The 15,836-nt window shown below is 44.8% G+C and overlaps 1 protein-coding gene across 2 annotated transcripts; it reads left to right on the top strand.

Moving 5' to 3' along the window:
• The first annotated feature begins 1,743 nt into the window (after window positions 1-1,743).
• Window positions 1,744-8,085, top strand: NR0B2 (nuclear receptor subfamily 0 group B member 2). 2 transcript variants are annotated; one of them, XM_070404463.1, is made up of 2 exons: window positions 1,744-2,308; window positions 7,728-8,085. In XM_070404463.1, exons 1-2 carry the CDS (start codon window positions 1,768-1,770, stop codon window positions 7,874-7,876), a joined length of 690 nt encoding a protein of 229 aa, XP_070260564.1. In that variant the 5' UTR covers window positions 1,744-1,767; the 3' UTR covers window positions 7,877-8,085. The 2 variants fall into 2 exon arrangements, with proteins under 2 accessions (XP_070260564.1, XP_070260563.1); XM_070404462.1 differs by lacking the exon at window positions 7,728-8,085 and adding an exon at window positions 3,705-4,317.
• The last annotated feature ends 7,751 nt before the right edge of the window (window positions 8,086-15,836 follow it).

The following is a 15,836-nucleotide window of genomic DNA, read 5'->3' as shown; positions in this document are numbered from 1 at the left end:
CAGCTTGAATGGGACTCCCATTGGCCAAATCTGTGACAACCTGGCATCAAAATAAATAAGGATAATAACAGATTACAAGCCACTGAATAAAATAGGAGACCATGAGTTCATACCGAAATACATGCACTCATATGTCCATCTACCTGGGCCAGGGTCTACACAGGAGCATTGGGTCACCCCTGGGGACAACCTGGCCAAATCATTGCAGCCAGCTTCTGCCCAGGCTACAGCTGATCTCTGCTTGGGCTGGAGCAGGTCGGCTCAGCAAAAGCATGTCTTCGAGGAGTCCAGCGATGTCAACATCTCCAATGATAGGGCGAAAGAAGAGGTCCCCAAGCAAGCTGGGTGGAATGGACTTGAGGGTGGAGGCCATGAGGAGGACACGGGCCAAACGGCCTTGGCCTGCTGGGCGCCAGGGCTCCAGGACCTCACATAGTGCTCGATGAGCCTCCTGCTGCAGATGCCAGATGTGGGAGGAGGCATGGAGGCCTGGCATGTCTGTAGGCAGAGGGTAAAGAGGGGTGATGAGCTCCCCACTCTCTGCCACCACAGTGAGACTGGCCCCAGACCTGAGGCCACAGCTCAGCCTTTGAGGCCCATTACTACCTCCTCTATTTACTTAATTATCATTTTATTCATCCATCCATTTATGGAGAGGCAGTATAGAGTAATGGTGAAGAGCCAGGCTGCCTGTGGCTAGTGGCAGAACAACATTTCTGCCTAGATCATAGGTGGGCAACATCTTCAGACAAGGCAGTATCAAGGTGGGAGCCCAGGTAGCCACCAACTCTGAGGAACTCAGGCCACACAGCTCTGGCTGCACAATTGGGCCAATGGGTCCAGAAGATCAAGCAAGGACTTTGAAATCAGACAGATCTGGGCTCTCCCTCTTCTTAGTGGCATGACCTTGGGGAATTCACTTCACCTCTTTGAGTCTCAAAAAGTAAAAATCTTACTCGTAGGGAAGCCCTGAATATTCGAGTAGAAAGTTCCTGGCACATAGTAGGTATACAATAAACAGCAGCCATATTTTATTATCATTCTGCAAGGGCTTCTCAGCAAATACAGCCTCTCAGGAGCTCTAGGAATCCAGACTGGGGAAAGAGAGTTCTTAAGGATCTCATTTCTGCAGGGCCCCCAGAACTGGAGTCAGAGGAAGGGGCCTCCTAAACTGCACAGCAGGCAAAGTCCTCCCAGCCCCCCAGGGTCCTGGCTCCCTTCCCTGTAGCCTGTTCCTTACCAAAAAACAGGAGCTGAGCCCCAAGGTTAGGCAAACAAGCTAGTGATAAGGCACTTCCAGGTTGGGCCTTGTGTTCAAGGCTTGTCTAGCTCGGGAGCTGACATCACAGCTTAGCAAGGGTCCTGCAGGCACCAGCAGGGACACCTGCCATGGCCACCTGCTGAATGTGCACCTGAGGCCTTGGTGCCCTGGTACAGCTTGGGTTAATGACCCTGTTTATCCGCTTGAGTCATCCGATAAGGGACAGCCGGGACAGCGAACGGGCGGCCCTGTGCCCTGAACCATCCACTTCATTGACTAAAGTGATATCAGGGCCACGTGGAGCTTCCAAGTCCCCTCCCCCAGCACTTCCCCACCAGTCCTGCCAGGGTCAGTGTGTGGTTGTTTTTTTTTTTCAATGAACATGACTTTCTAGAGTCAAGGTTGTTGAACCATTCCCCCCTCCTACCGGTGGGGATATAAATAGCACCCACAGCACAGATCAGAGGGCGGGAGAGCTGGGAGGAAGGAGGAACAGATTCTCAGCCATGAACTCCAGCCAGCCGGGGACCTGTCCATGCCAGCATGCTGCAGGGCGCCCAGCCATTCTGTATGCACTTTTGAGCCCCAGCTTCGGGGCCAGGCCTGCTGTGCCCCCAGCCCGTAGGCATTGCCTCTGCAAGCAGCACCGGCCTGTCCAGCTGTGTGCTCCTCATCGCACCTGCCGGGAGGCCTTGGACGTTCTGGCCAAGACAGTGGTCTTCCTCAGGAACCTGCCATCCTTCTGCCAGCTGCCCTCCCAGGATCAGCAGCAGCTGTTGCGGGACTGCTGGAGCTCCCTCTTCCTGATTGGGTTGGCCCAAGACACTGTGACCTTCGAGGTGGTAGAGGCCCCGGTTCCCAGCATACTCAAGAAGATCTTGCTGGAGGAGCCCAGCAGCAGTGCAGGCAGTGGCCAGCAGCCGGATCTGCCTCGGCCCTCACTGGCTGCGGTGCAGTGGCTTCAGTGCTGCCTGGAGTCCTTCTGGAGCCTGGAGCTGAGCCCTAAGGAGTATGCCTACCTGAAAGGGACTATCCTCTTCAACCCTGGTGAGCTCCCGGACACTCCAAGATGAGGGCCAAGGCTGGAGGGGGGCAGGGCCCAGCCAGGGAAGGCACCTTCTAAGGGTTTGACATTCGTTATCGCTTTGTGTCCTTATTACAGCAGTCATCTCATGAAAGAGGCTCAGAGAGGCTAAGTGACTTGCTGAAGGTCACAGCCAGGTAGGGGCAGAAATCAGGTCTGTTCACACCAGAGACTGGCCCTTGCCATTCTGCCCCCCAAAATTTGCCCTGACCCACAAGGAGGGTAGGAGTAGGAGAGGGGGAGGGGGCAGATTCAGCTGTGCTTCAATCACAGGTAATCTGTGGGTTCAGAAAGATCATATAGAGTAGAGGAATGAAAGTGAGTGGATGTGGGGGAGGAGAGGTAGGAGCCTTTATAAAATTCGGCTAGGAGAGCAATGGATAGAGGTAGTGTCCTTTGTAATCTGGAGAGCATCTAGATGATAAGTCCTCACCACGTGCCACGAGGCCCTTAAGAAATGTGTAAATTATAGTAATTAATTACAATAATAGTAGGGAAATACTCATACTACACTTACCATATGTTAGACCCAATTCTATGGTTTTACATATACAGCTCATAACAAGCCTAAGAGACAGGTATTTATATCCATTTTATTTTATTTTATTTTATTTATTTATTTGTTTATTTATTTATTTATTATATATTTTATTGATTTTTTACAGAGAGGAAGGGAGAGGTATAGAGAGTTAGAAACATCGATGAGAGAGAAACATCGATCAGCTGCCACCTGCACACCCCCCACTGGGGATGTGCCCGCAACCAAGGTACATGCCCTTGACTGGAATCGAACCCGGGATCCTTCAGTCCGCAGGCTAACGCTCTATCCACTGAGCCAAACTGGTCAGGGCTTATTTTATTTTTAAAATATATTTTTTATTGATTTCAGAGAGGAAGGGAGAAGAGATAGAAACATCAATGATGAGAATCATTGATCGGCTGCCTCCTGCATGCCCCTTACAGGAGATTGAGCCGCAACCCCAGCATGTGCCCTTGACTGAGATCAATAACCCGGAGCCTTCAGTCTGCAGGCTGATGCTCTATCCACTGAGCCAAAACGGCTAGGCTATGCCCATTTTACAGATGAGGAAACCAAGTTACAGAGATGACATAATTTGCCCAAGGTCACACAGCTAATAAATGATAGCCTGGGATTCAAACTCAGGCAGCCTGGCTCTTCACCATTATTCTATACTGCCTCTCCATAAATGGATGGATGAATAAAATGATAATTAAGTAAATAGAGGAGGTAGTAATGGGCCTCAAAGGCTGAGCTGTGGCCTCAGGTCTGGGGCCAGTCTCACGCTGTGGTGGCAGGGAGTGGGGAGCTCATCACCCCTCTTTACCCTCTGCCTACAGACATGCCAGGCCTCCATGCCTCCTCCCACATCTGGCATCTGCAGCAGGAGGCTCATCGAGCACTATGTGAGGTCCTGGAGCCCTGGCGCCCAGCAGGCCAAGGCCGTTTGGCCCGTGTCCTCCTCATGGCCTCCACCCTCAAGTCCATTCCACCCAGCTTGCTTGGGGACCTCTTCTTTCGCCCTATCATTGGAGATGTTGACATCGCTGGACTCCTCGAAGACATGCTTTTGCTGAGCCGACCTGCTCCAGCCCAAGCAGAGATCAGCTGTAGCCTGGGCAGAAGCTGGCTGCAATGATTTGGCCAGGTTGTCCCCAGGGGTGACCCAATGCTCCCAGAGGAGGCAAGCCTGTACAGACCCTGGCCCAGCTATATGGACTGTATGAATCCTCACTCAGCCACACCCCATCTTGGCCTTCTTTGGTTTGGACATAGTGCTCCAGCTGTCTGGCTGGCCCTTGGTAGTCCCCAGATGCTCTGGACCAAGACTCCTATCCTCTCCTGGAATGGCAATGGAAGCTTAGACTGCCCATTGGGCAGACATCCTACTGACTTTGTACAAAACTGACTTAAGTTATTGGTTTTTGTAATAAAAGGTTTTACATCCATGGAGCTGACACTGTGGAAGGGACCTTTGTGCATGTGGAAGGGACCTTCTCATCTCAGCCCCCAACTCCCAGCCCCTATCAGAGGGAGCCCAAGAGGAAGGAACCATGAGGGATGCAGGAGCCAGGCCTCAGAGAACTGGGATATTAATTTCAGAGTAGATGATTTCATTTCTGGGGATATTTATTTTGCATGGGTCTGAATCCAGAGGATAGGATCAGTTTAGGACCCCATCACCTTCTTGTCTTTATCTTTGGGGGGAAGGGGTTTCTCTTTGTCCACAAACCCCTCACTGATCCCTCCCCTCCGTCAGCTCCTGCCTCCTACAGGCTCCCTCTCACCTCAGCAAGTGTCAGATCATAGCCAATAAAGAAAACTGAAACAGACAAGGTCACTGGAATTTCTGTAGTTTGGCATCATTCACTTCCCCCATGCCTGCAGACAACAGAAGAGGATGGTCTTTTGTTCTCCCAATGGGAGGGGTCAAGGACACTCAGGGCTGGCCTGGCAGCTGCTCAAAGGTCAAGGCAAGCAGAGATTTAGCTGCCACATTAGCTGTTAAAGTCTGAAACACTTCCATGACAGCTGGTTCACAGACACTGCCCAAGCTCCCCCAGCTCCCTTGCACTGCCCCTGTAACCCTCCCAGTCCTTCTCCTGGAATCCATTCCCATTGTCCAGCAACTAGAGAGACAATGGTTGGCATAGCATGGCATAGCATATGCTCCATAGCATGGGAGCATTGGGTCACCCCTGGGGACAACCTGGCCAAATCATTGCAGCCAGCTTCTGCCCAGGCTACAGCTGATCTCTGCTGACCTCCATTCAGGGCATGGCTTGTATCTGGACTGGTCAATCTCTATTCCTCACTGGTTGCTAAATATTTTGAATAGCATCCAGGAGAGGGTGACTGACCTGCAGGGTGGACAGGAGGGAATGATAACAACACACATGCTTATAGGACCCCCTTTCAGACCTCCTCCTTTCTCTGGCAATAAGGCCTGTCTCAAACAGGTCCCACCCCCTTCACCAACACAGTTTGAATTCTTCTCACGGGGGACAAGTTAATTATTGCCCAATGAGAGGTCATTCACTCAGGGACAACAGTCTAGGAGCCGAGCGGCTGAATTGGCCCTGTATGCATTATGGACAGCCAGTGGCAACAGCAAGGCCCCCCTGTCCCTTACCCTATCACCCACTCACGACTCAGAAACCCAGAATGAGACAGAAACACACAGTTCAGATCCCACACACAACTCAGACACACACGAAGACACATGCAACTCAGATCCATAGCTCTCTCTCTCTCACACACACACATGCACTAAGATGTACAACTCAGACACACCTACACAGATCCATAAAATAGACCCTCCATCTACCCACACACAGCATGGAAATACAGACACACTTACTCAGTGACATACAACAGACCCAACCAAACACATTCACACCACAGAGAAATGCACCCAGGCCAGACGATCACACATACACCCCTGTACCCAAGGGTGGGACACACAACATAGAGACACCCTCACACCAGGACGTGGTCTCCATCTTTTTTGTGTCACAGTAAAAGGAAAAGTGACCCCCAAAATAGGCAGACCTGCATCTGCACATCTACCAGGTCTGCTCAGAGGCTGCAAATCCAGGCCAAACTGCTCTGCCTGGCATGTGGGGCCTCCACTGACCAATCACCCCCTTTCCCTATGGTGACCCCAATATCCACTCTCCTCTCAACCAGATCATGCCCTGTTCAACAGCTCCTCCTAGCCCTGACTGGTTTGGCTCGGTGGATAGAGCGTCAGCCTACGGACACAAGGGTCCCAGGTTCGATTCCGGTCAAGGGCATGTACCCTGGTTGCAGGCACATCCCCAGTAGGAGGTGTGCAGAAGGCAGCTGACCGGTGTTTCTCTCTCATCGATGTTTCTAACTTTCTATCCCTCTCCCTTCCTCTCTGTAAAAAATCAATAAAATATCTTTAAAAAAACAAAACAAAACAAAAAAACAGCTCCTCCTAGCCAGGACCTAATCAAATCCCCAAATGGAAGCCTCCTTTAGAGCCCAGAACGAGTCCTGCATCTCCCCAACCCCTTATCCCCATCCAGACACCCCAGACCCAGACCTCAGGCCCTTCAAGCACTCCTCTCTGCCCTGCCCTTACCAACCTTTTGGCACACACCACCCCCTCTCACCTTGCAGATGCAGGAGGCCATTCTTTCCAGAGCAGATGCCTTGTCTCCCCATAGGAGGTTTAGGGATTTGGGGCCATTTTATTGTTTATGTCCCTTCACTAACTGATCCCATGAATTTACTGTTGCACCTCTTTGAACCCTCAGGCTGAGTCTTCGGCCTCTTCCTCTCCTCCAACCTTGAACAGCCATTAATTAGAAGGCACTCCTTTCCACTTCCCACCCCAGCCTTTCCCCCTCAACTTATGTTTCCATCATCCAAATAACTTCCCTTATTAACCCTACCTTGCCCCTTTTCAAATTTCTTCCCTACCCCTCCCTGTGATTTGGGAGCTACACTTAAGTCTGTTTCTTGTCTGTATCTCCAGTCACTTCTGACACCCTTCCCAAGCTACCTGGGAGAAACACAAAGACAAATATAGCAAAACTAAAGAGAGAATTGTAGGACAAGGCAGTAAGGAAAATAATGCTTCCTCTGTGAAACTGCAGGCTTTCCAAAGGTGGGGGACTGTCTCTCCACTATCAGCATCTTAGGAGTGGGACCTGTGTCTCATCAACCAGGGAGAGTAAGAAGGAAACAGGCTCAGACTGTTGAAAACTTATTCAAGCCCGGCTGATATGTCTCTGTGGTTGAGCAGTGATGGCGAACCTATTGAGCTCGGAGTGTCAAAATTTTGAAAAACCCTAACTTAACTCTGGTGCCATGTCACATATAGAAATATTCATAATTTTTTTTATATTTGCAACAATAGTAAAAAAAAGATTTATATTTTTGATATTTATTTTATATATTTAAATGCCATTTAACAAAGAAAAATCAACCAAAAAATATGTATAAAATGAACAAAAACAGAAAAACAATGTACATTTAGGAAAAAAAATAATAATAATAACAATGATAATCAAATAGTACTAAAACTAGAAATTAGTGACTTTTTTGGTGCTGAAGTTTGTCTAATCTTCGATTGCAGGTTCGTACTTGGTGCACTTCAAGGCCAAGCAAGCGCCACTAACTTCATCTGTTAGCCAGTTTCTTTTGTTCTTTTCAATATTATTTAATGCTGAGAACAAAGTCTCACAAAAATATGTTGATGAAAAAATTGTTAGCAAAGCCATCGCTAGATTTTTTATGTCTCTAAAAGTGTCAGGTACTCTGCTCCAAGCACTCAAAATTTCTTGTTCGTAGTTGCACTCTTCTTCATTATTCAAACGATTTCATTCCAGATTTTCAAGTTTCGAACTTAAGTCGACAAACACATGAGTCCAAATGCTACCTTGAAAATCTGCAAGTTGCATCTCTAAATCATCAATTTGCATCCATTGGAAATCCTTTAATTACAAAGTACTGTAAACAACTACATCCGGATACTTAATTATTTTAATGATCTGTTCTAGGCTTCTAAATTGGTCGAATCTTTCGCTGAACTGTTCAAATAACAAGTTTACTGTATTCTGGTACATAAGTATGGACTCCATTACACCTGTCGTAGTAGCCTTCTCGAAATACGTTTTTATATGAAGAAAATACTTATAAGTTTTAGTTTTAATATCTCACTTCAAAATTTTAAGTTTACTTTCAAAAGATTTGATGTATCCAAACATAACGTCAATACTTTTGCCAAAACCTTGTAATTTTAAGTTAAGTTCATTCATATGAACAGAGAGATCTGTAAAAAACATTAAATTTCTGACCCACTTATGATCATTGATCTGAGGAAAGTTTGCCAGATCCTTATTCTCAACAAATACCGTAATTTCTTCAAAGCACTCCACAAATCGCTCAAGTACTTTACCTCGACTCAGCCATCTCACATTATTGAACATCAGTAGTCCACTGTAGGTTGAATCAACTTCCTGTAAAAGTGCAGAAAATTCTCGCTTGTGAAGGGGTTGAGAAGCTATAAAATTCACAATTTTTGTTACAACTGACATTAAATCATTCAATTCTGAGAATCCCGATTTGGCACACAACACCTCCTGATGGATAATGCAATGAAAAGGTACAAGTGGATGTCTAATAGCTTCCATAAACAATTTCAAGAATCCCACATTTTTTTCCCACCATATTTGGTGCCCCATCTGTTGTGACTGACACAATTTTAGAGATATCAATGTTTAGGTCACTGAATGTTTTTATAACAACCTTACATATTTCATTTCCTGATGTACTTATTGGCACTGATTCTAACTTTATCAACTCTTCTCTTATTGTGAGACCATCAGAATATCTAGCAATAATGGCCAACCGAGCATTTGATGTGACATCAATTGTTTCATCAAGAGAAATCGAAAAATATTTACAACTATTTAAGTCTTTTTTTTAATTGATGTACGTTTTTGTTAAGATCTATTATTCTGTCTTTGATAGTATTTCTACTGAGTGGTAACTCAGAAATTCTTTTAATAATATCATCTTTATTTTTCATATCGTGAAATAGAGCTGGTGCACATCTTAGAAATGTTTCCTTAATAAATTCTCCGTCACTGAGGGCTTTTCCATGCTGAGTTATGGAGTGAGCAATACAGTAACTTGCTGATGTTAAATTTGTAGAGCATCTTACAAATTTAATGATGGAATTTGATTGACTTTTATAGAGGTGTAGCTGCCTAGAAATGTATTCCTTCCTTTCATCGATACTTTTTTTCAAGAGCTGACAATGATTAGTTTCAAAATGTCTCTTTACATTCCACGTTCTGCTTACTACCATTTCATTACACAGTATGCACAATGATCTGTTGTTTCTGTCGACAATCCCGTACATCTCGGTCCATATGTCTTGAAAGGGTCGGCTATTGCTACTTCCACTTCCTTTATCATTCAATCTTGCTTTTTTATTTTTTTGATTCTCCATTACAAGGCTGCAAAAATAAATAAATAAACATAAATCATGGCATTTGTTATAAAAGGTTGATAGGTTTCTTATCTATTAACTTTTTGCAGTGTTGTTGCACTGACTCCTGGTGCAAAACAATTCAAAGATAGTATGTATAACCAACAAATATATGGTGCTGTAATCAATTATCCGACACGCAGAATGTCTCGTCGAGCACTGTTGTACTGTATATCTTTTTCTTCTAACCCTCCCACTCCTGTCTCCTAACAAACATGGCGATCAAGTGCGTCCATTTGCCGAATGCACCCGAACGCATGGGAAGCTTACCCAAGGCACATGTTGACAATAACGAGGCCGTTTCCAGAATTGGGCATTTTGTCACTCGAGTAGAAATAAAATGTCATGAGTAAAGATTAATCTCTTTATAGTGCAATTCTTAACCTTTTTATATTAACGTCAATATTGGAACAATGTATCTTGGATGTTTTCACTATGTATCTTTGCTACGCAACACCGATGTACATGTTTACATCCGGTTTTAGAATTGCATTATTGATCATGAGTAACGTGAGTAATAATATTACTCGAGTGATGCCCAACTCTGGCCATTGCGAGCGAGAGACAAATATTTGAATTATGCAATTTTTTGTCTCTGTCGATGCATGTCACCCAAAATGAGTTTGCGTGTCACCTCTGACACGCGTGTCATAGGTTCGCCATCACTGTACTAGGAGGTCATGGTTCAATTTCCAGTTAGAGCACACGCCTGGGTTGCAGACTTGATCCCCAGTAGGGGGGATACAGGAGGCAGCTGATCAATGATTCTCTCTCATCATTGATGTTTCTATCTCTCTCCCCCTCTCACTTCCTCTCTCTGAAATCAATAAAAACATATTTTAAAAATTAAATTTAAAAAATGTTCTCAAGGTCTGGGTAGATCACTGTGCTGGGATTTGAACACAAGCCTGTGGAACTCTGGAGATCATGCTCTTGGAGTGAGTCATGGCCAGGGTCAGGCTGTCTGGAGCCAGCTCAGCCACTGTTCACTGACCATCTACCTTTCAGCCTTGATCTCTGTCCTCAAGTCCAGACAGAGATGACTCACTAGGAAGCAGGGTCAGCCTCAGGTACTATTTTATTATTATTATCACTACCTTCATTAGCCAAATCATTGACTGCTTATTAAGCAGTTAGCCAGTGACGTGAGCTGTGCCCTGCACTGACACACCCTGGCCTTGGAACAGTCACATATCCTAGAATCGATAATGCCACAAAAAGCCAACACGCACACACCATCCATCCATCATTCCATCATTCCACATTTCTCTTGACAACCACTTGTGCCAGACCCTGTGCTGGATGCCAAGTGACACAGAATAAATAAGATACAGTCCCTAATTTCATTGAACATCCTATCTATGGCAAAGAGACACACATAAGTAGTAATTGTAACACAGAATGATCTGAAGTGTAATAGAAGGAATACAACAGGCAGCAGGAGATAAGAAGAGGAAGTGATTAAATCTGCCTGGGGCGAGGGGGTGGGGGAGAAATCTGCCTGGAGGTGGGGAAAATGTTTCAGCCCAGTGGCGACTGCTCTGACCTAAAGCGAATGAATAGAAGTTTGCCAGGCAAATCAAGAGAAGAACATTCCAGACAGAGGGGATGGTAGGTGCAAGGGCATAGACGTATCAGAGAGCAAAGGTGCTTAGCTAACTACAAGTGGTCTGGGGCCGCTGGGGCCCAGGGCAGCAAGAGATGGTTGACAGAGACCATGTCACAGAACGAGGGAGCAGAGAAAGGCAATCCCAGTGAAACTGGTTGAGGTGACAAGGATAAACTCTGAGAGAAATCAAAATTAACAAAGGGGATCACCCATTCCTTTGCTGGTCATTCTGGGTATCTACGAAGCATTTATTGAAAGCTGTGCTTAAACACATTACATGGATTATGTTATTTAATTCTCATAACAACTCTGTGCTGGAATTACTATCATTACCTCATTTTATGGATGAAGAAACCAGGGCACAGAGATGTTAAGTAACTTGCTCAGGTTGCAGTTAATAAGTAATAGACTCAGGATATGAACTCAGGTGGTCTGGATTTACAGTGTATGCCCTTAAACAAGCGGTTCTCAACCTGTGGGTCGCGACCCCTTTGGCAGTTGAACGACCCTTTCACATGGGTCACCTAAGACCATCCTGCATATCAGATATTTACATTGTGATTCATAACAGTAGCAACATTACAGTTATGAAGTAGCAACGAAAATAATTTTATGGTTGGGTCACAACATGAGGAACTGTATTTAAAGGGCCAGAAGGTTGGGAACCACTGCCTTAAACACTATGCTATTATGTGTCATTTATTTTATTTTATTATTATTTTTTCGGTTAATCCTCACCTGAGGATATTTTTCCATTGATTTTTAGAGAGAGTGGAAGGGAGGAGGAGAGACACACAGAGAGAAACATCAATGTGAGAGAGACACATCAATTGGTTGCCTCCAGCATGTGCCCTGACCAGGGCCAGGGATTGAGCCTGCAACCGAGGTAGGTGCCCTTGATCGGAATCGAACGCAGGACCCTCACCCCATAGCTGAATGCTCTATCCACTGAGACAAACCGGCTAGGCATGCTATTTTGTGTCTTTAAAGGTCAGGGATGATGAATCCTATCTAATAATAGACAAAATGGTAATTGACCGTACCTTCGCTACACCTCCCAATGGCTAATCAGCATGATATGCAAATATAACCGCCAACAAAGATGGCGGCTAATTTGCATACTGCAGGAAGGGTGGGACAGTGCAAGCTGCCAGCACGAGCTGCCATCCAGGCCCCCGTGTGCGACCCCAGAAGCTGCCTGCCCGCCCGTGATTGGATTAACAAAAACAAAGTAAATGGATTAAGTAACATTAAAGAGATTATAAGAAAAATATATTCCAAATTTTGTTAGTTGTATAATGGTTATATTTAAATTATTAACACCTAAGAAATTGGGTGAAGGGTACATATAATATGCTGTAGTATTTTATAGGTTTCTTTTTACATGTATGAGATTATTTCAAATTAAAATATTAAAAAATTAAAAATTAATAAAATATTAATTAAAATATATCTGCATTACATGAAAAATCTCCTAATTGCTTCTAGCATAATTTATTAAACTGTGCTAAAATTTACAAGGGTTCAATTAAAAAATATCTTAATTCTAAATGATATAATAGAAAATATATAATAGTGCAGTTATAAGCACTTATCTGAAAATAAAATTTTTTTTTTTAATATATTTTATTGATTTTTTACAGAGAGGAAGGGAGAGAGATAGAGAGAAACATCGATCAGCTGCCTCCTGCACATCACCAACTGGGGACGTGCCCGCAACCAAGGTACATGCCCTTGACCGGAATCGAACCTGGGACCTTTCGGTCCGCAGGCCGACGCTCTATCCACTGAGCCAAACCGGTTCTGGCTGAAAATAAAAATTTAAGAAAGTGAATTTAAAGAAGGGATTAGCCGAAGAAAATATATACACAACCCATGGACACAGACAACAGTATGGTGATGGCCAGAGAGAAGTGGGGGGCAATAGCTGGGTAGAGGGGGCAAAAGGGGGGAAATAAGGACATCCTATATAATAATAATAAAAGGCTAATATGCAAATTGACTGAATGGCAGAATGACCGGTTGCTATGATGCGCACTGGCCACCAGAGGGGATGGTAGGTGCAAGGGCATAGACGTATCAGAGCAAAGGTGCTTAGCTAACTACAAGTGGTCTGTTAATGCAGGAGCTGCCCCCTAGTGGTCAGTGCACTTCCATATGGGGAATGCCACTCAGCCAGAAGCTGGCTCATGGCTGGCCAGCGCAGAGGTGGTGGCAGGAGCCTCTCCCACCTCCGTGGCAACACTAAAAATGTCCAACTAACGGTTTAGACCCGATCCCTTGGGGGCCTAAGCCTTTAGTTGGACATCCCCCGAGGGTTCCCTGGCTGCCAGAAGGATGTCTGACTGCAAGCTTAGGCCTGATCCCCAGGGGAGTGGGCCTAAGTTGACAGGTGGACATCCCCCAAGGGGTCCTGGACTGCAAATGGGTGCAGGCCGGGCTGAGGGACCCCCCCCCCCCCCAGTGCACAAATTTTTGTGCACCAGGCCTCTAGTTAGAAAATAAATACCAGCACCTAAACTCCTTCCCCTGCCCAAGGCAGAACGAGAGTGAAAATATAGTCTTGGTTACCTTTGGTTTTGCATTTGTTGTTTTTGTTTTAAATATATTTTCATTGATTTCAGAGAGGAAGGGAGAGGGAGAGAGAAATAGAAACATCAACAATGAGAGAGAATCATTGATCGGCTGCCTCCTGCAGGCCCTCTACTGGGGATTGAGCCCGAAACTTGGGCATATGCCCTGACTGGGAATGGAACTGGTTACCTTTTGGCTCCTGGGTTCAACTGCTGAGCCACACTAGGCTGGGCTGGATTTAAGTTTTGATGAGAAATCTGGCCTGTGTGTTCTCCCACGGAAATGGCCCCACATTTTCTAGAAAGAGTTCCCAGTCAACACCCAATGGCACATCCCCATGTCAGTGCCAGGAATATTCATTCATCAATGATGATTTACTGAAAGTCTTCTACATACCTAGCATCATGCGAGGTCCTGGTAATTTAGTCACACAAATGGCAATTGTGTGTAATAATAAGCGCATAACTTCTCAAGTCACCTAACAGCTTTTACAAAGCACACCATCTTTATTTTGGTCTACATTACTTTCTGTAAAGCATTTATTTTTCAATTTTCATACTTTAAAACTATAGTTTTAACTAAATCTTTTTGTAGAATATACAGAAAAGTACACAAATCAAACATGTATAGTTTGATGAATTATCACAAAATGAATACATCCCTGTAACAACCATTCAGCTCAAGAAATAGAAGAACAGCCTAACCAGTTTGGCTCAGTGGATAGAGCATCGGCCTACGAACTGAAAGGTCCCAGGTTCGATTCCAGTCAAGGGCATGTACCTGGGTTGCGGGCACATCCCCAGTGGGAGGTGTGTAGAAGGCAGCTGATCAATGTTTCTCTCTCATCAATGTTTCTAACTCTCTATCCCTCTCCCTTCCTCTCTGTAAAAAAGCAATAAAATATATTTAAAAAAAAAGAAATAGAAGAGCATTCAGAGACAGAGAAGCATCAATCAGACCATCAAACCTCAGAGAGAAGGTAGGGGAGGGTGGGGGTAAGGGGGAGAGATCAACCAAAGGACTTATATGCAAGCATATAGGCCTAACCAATGGACACAGACAACAGGGGGGTGAGGGCATGAATGGGGGGGGGGTGGGGGGTAATGTGGGGATAAGAAAACATATGTAATAACTTTTTAAAAAAAATTTATTTTATTGATTTTTTACAGCAAGAAAGGGAGAGGGATAGAGAGTTAGAAACATCGATGAGAGAGGAACATCGATCAGCCGCCTCCTGCACACCCCCTACTGGGGATATGCCTGCAACCCAAGTACATGCCCTTGACTGGAATCGAACCCAGGATCCTTCGGTCCACAGGCCGACGCTCTATCCACTGAGCCAAACCGGTTAGGGCTGTAAAAACTTAATCAATAAAAAAATTACACAAAAAAAAGAAATAGAAGAGCATTAACAACATCCCAGAAAATTTCCCATCACCACCCTCCCCGTCCCTGCAAAGGACATCACTACCCTTGATTTCATAAATGAGATTGCTTGTCTTTTTTTTTTTTTTAATATATTTTATTGATTTTTTACAAAGAGGAAGGGAGAGAGATAGAGAATTAGAAACATCGATGAGAGAGAAACATCGATCAGCTGCCTCCTGCACATCTCCTACTGGGGATGTGCCCGCAACCCAGGTACATGCCCTCGACTGAAATCGAACCTGGGACCTTTCAGTCCGCAGGCCGACGCTCTATCCACTGAGCCAAACCGGTTCCGGGAAGAGATTGCTTGTCTTAAACTTTATATAAATGAAATCATACAGAATGTACTCTGGTGTTTGTCATCTTTCACTCAATATTATGTCTGAGATTCATCTTCTGCTGTGCAGCAATCCATTCATGTTCATTGTACAATATCCCATTACACTACAATTAATTTACCCACATACTGCTGATGAACATTTGGTTCATCAAACAATATTGCTAGGATTATGCTTGTACATGTCTTTCGGTGCACAGATGTTTGCAGACCTGTTGCTATATAACAAGAACTGGAACTCGTAAGTCATAGAAAGTGTGCTCAACTTGAGTAGATCTTGCCAATTTTCCAAAATGGTTGTACCAATCTATACTTCCATAAGCAAATTTTAGAATCTAGATGTAACGGTTTTCCCATTCACAATTACCCAGATATTCATTAGAATTGTTATTGTTTTAATCTTTATTGTTGAAAGTATTCCATATGTCCCCTCTTCTCCCCATTAACCTCTGCTAGCCCACCCCTGCCTGTTTTTATTTTTATTTCTCAAATAG

This window comes from Myotis yumanensis, unplaced genomic scaffold (assembly GCF_028538775.1).
Source record: "Myotis yumanensis isolate MYYU_CA2020_CCGP unplaced genomic scaffold, mMyoYum1.0.hap1 SCAF_2, whole genome shotgun sequence".
In the NCBI taxonomy this organism is placed as follows: Eukaryota; Metazoa; Chordata; class Mammalia; order Chiroptera; family Vespertilionidae; genus Myotis; species Myotis yumanensis.
This window is presented reverse-complemented; position numbering and strand designations above follow the sequence as displayed.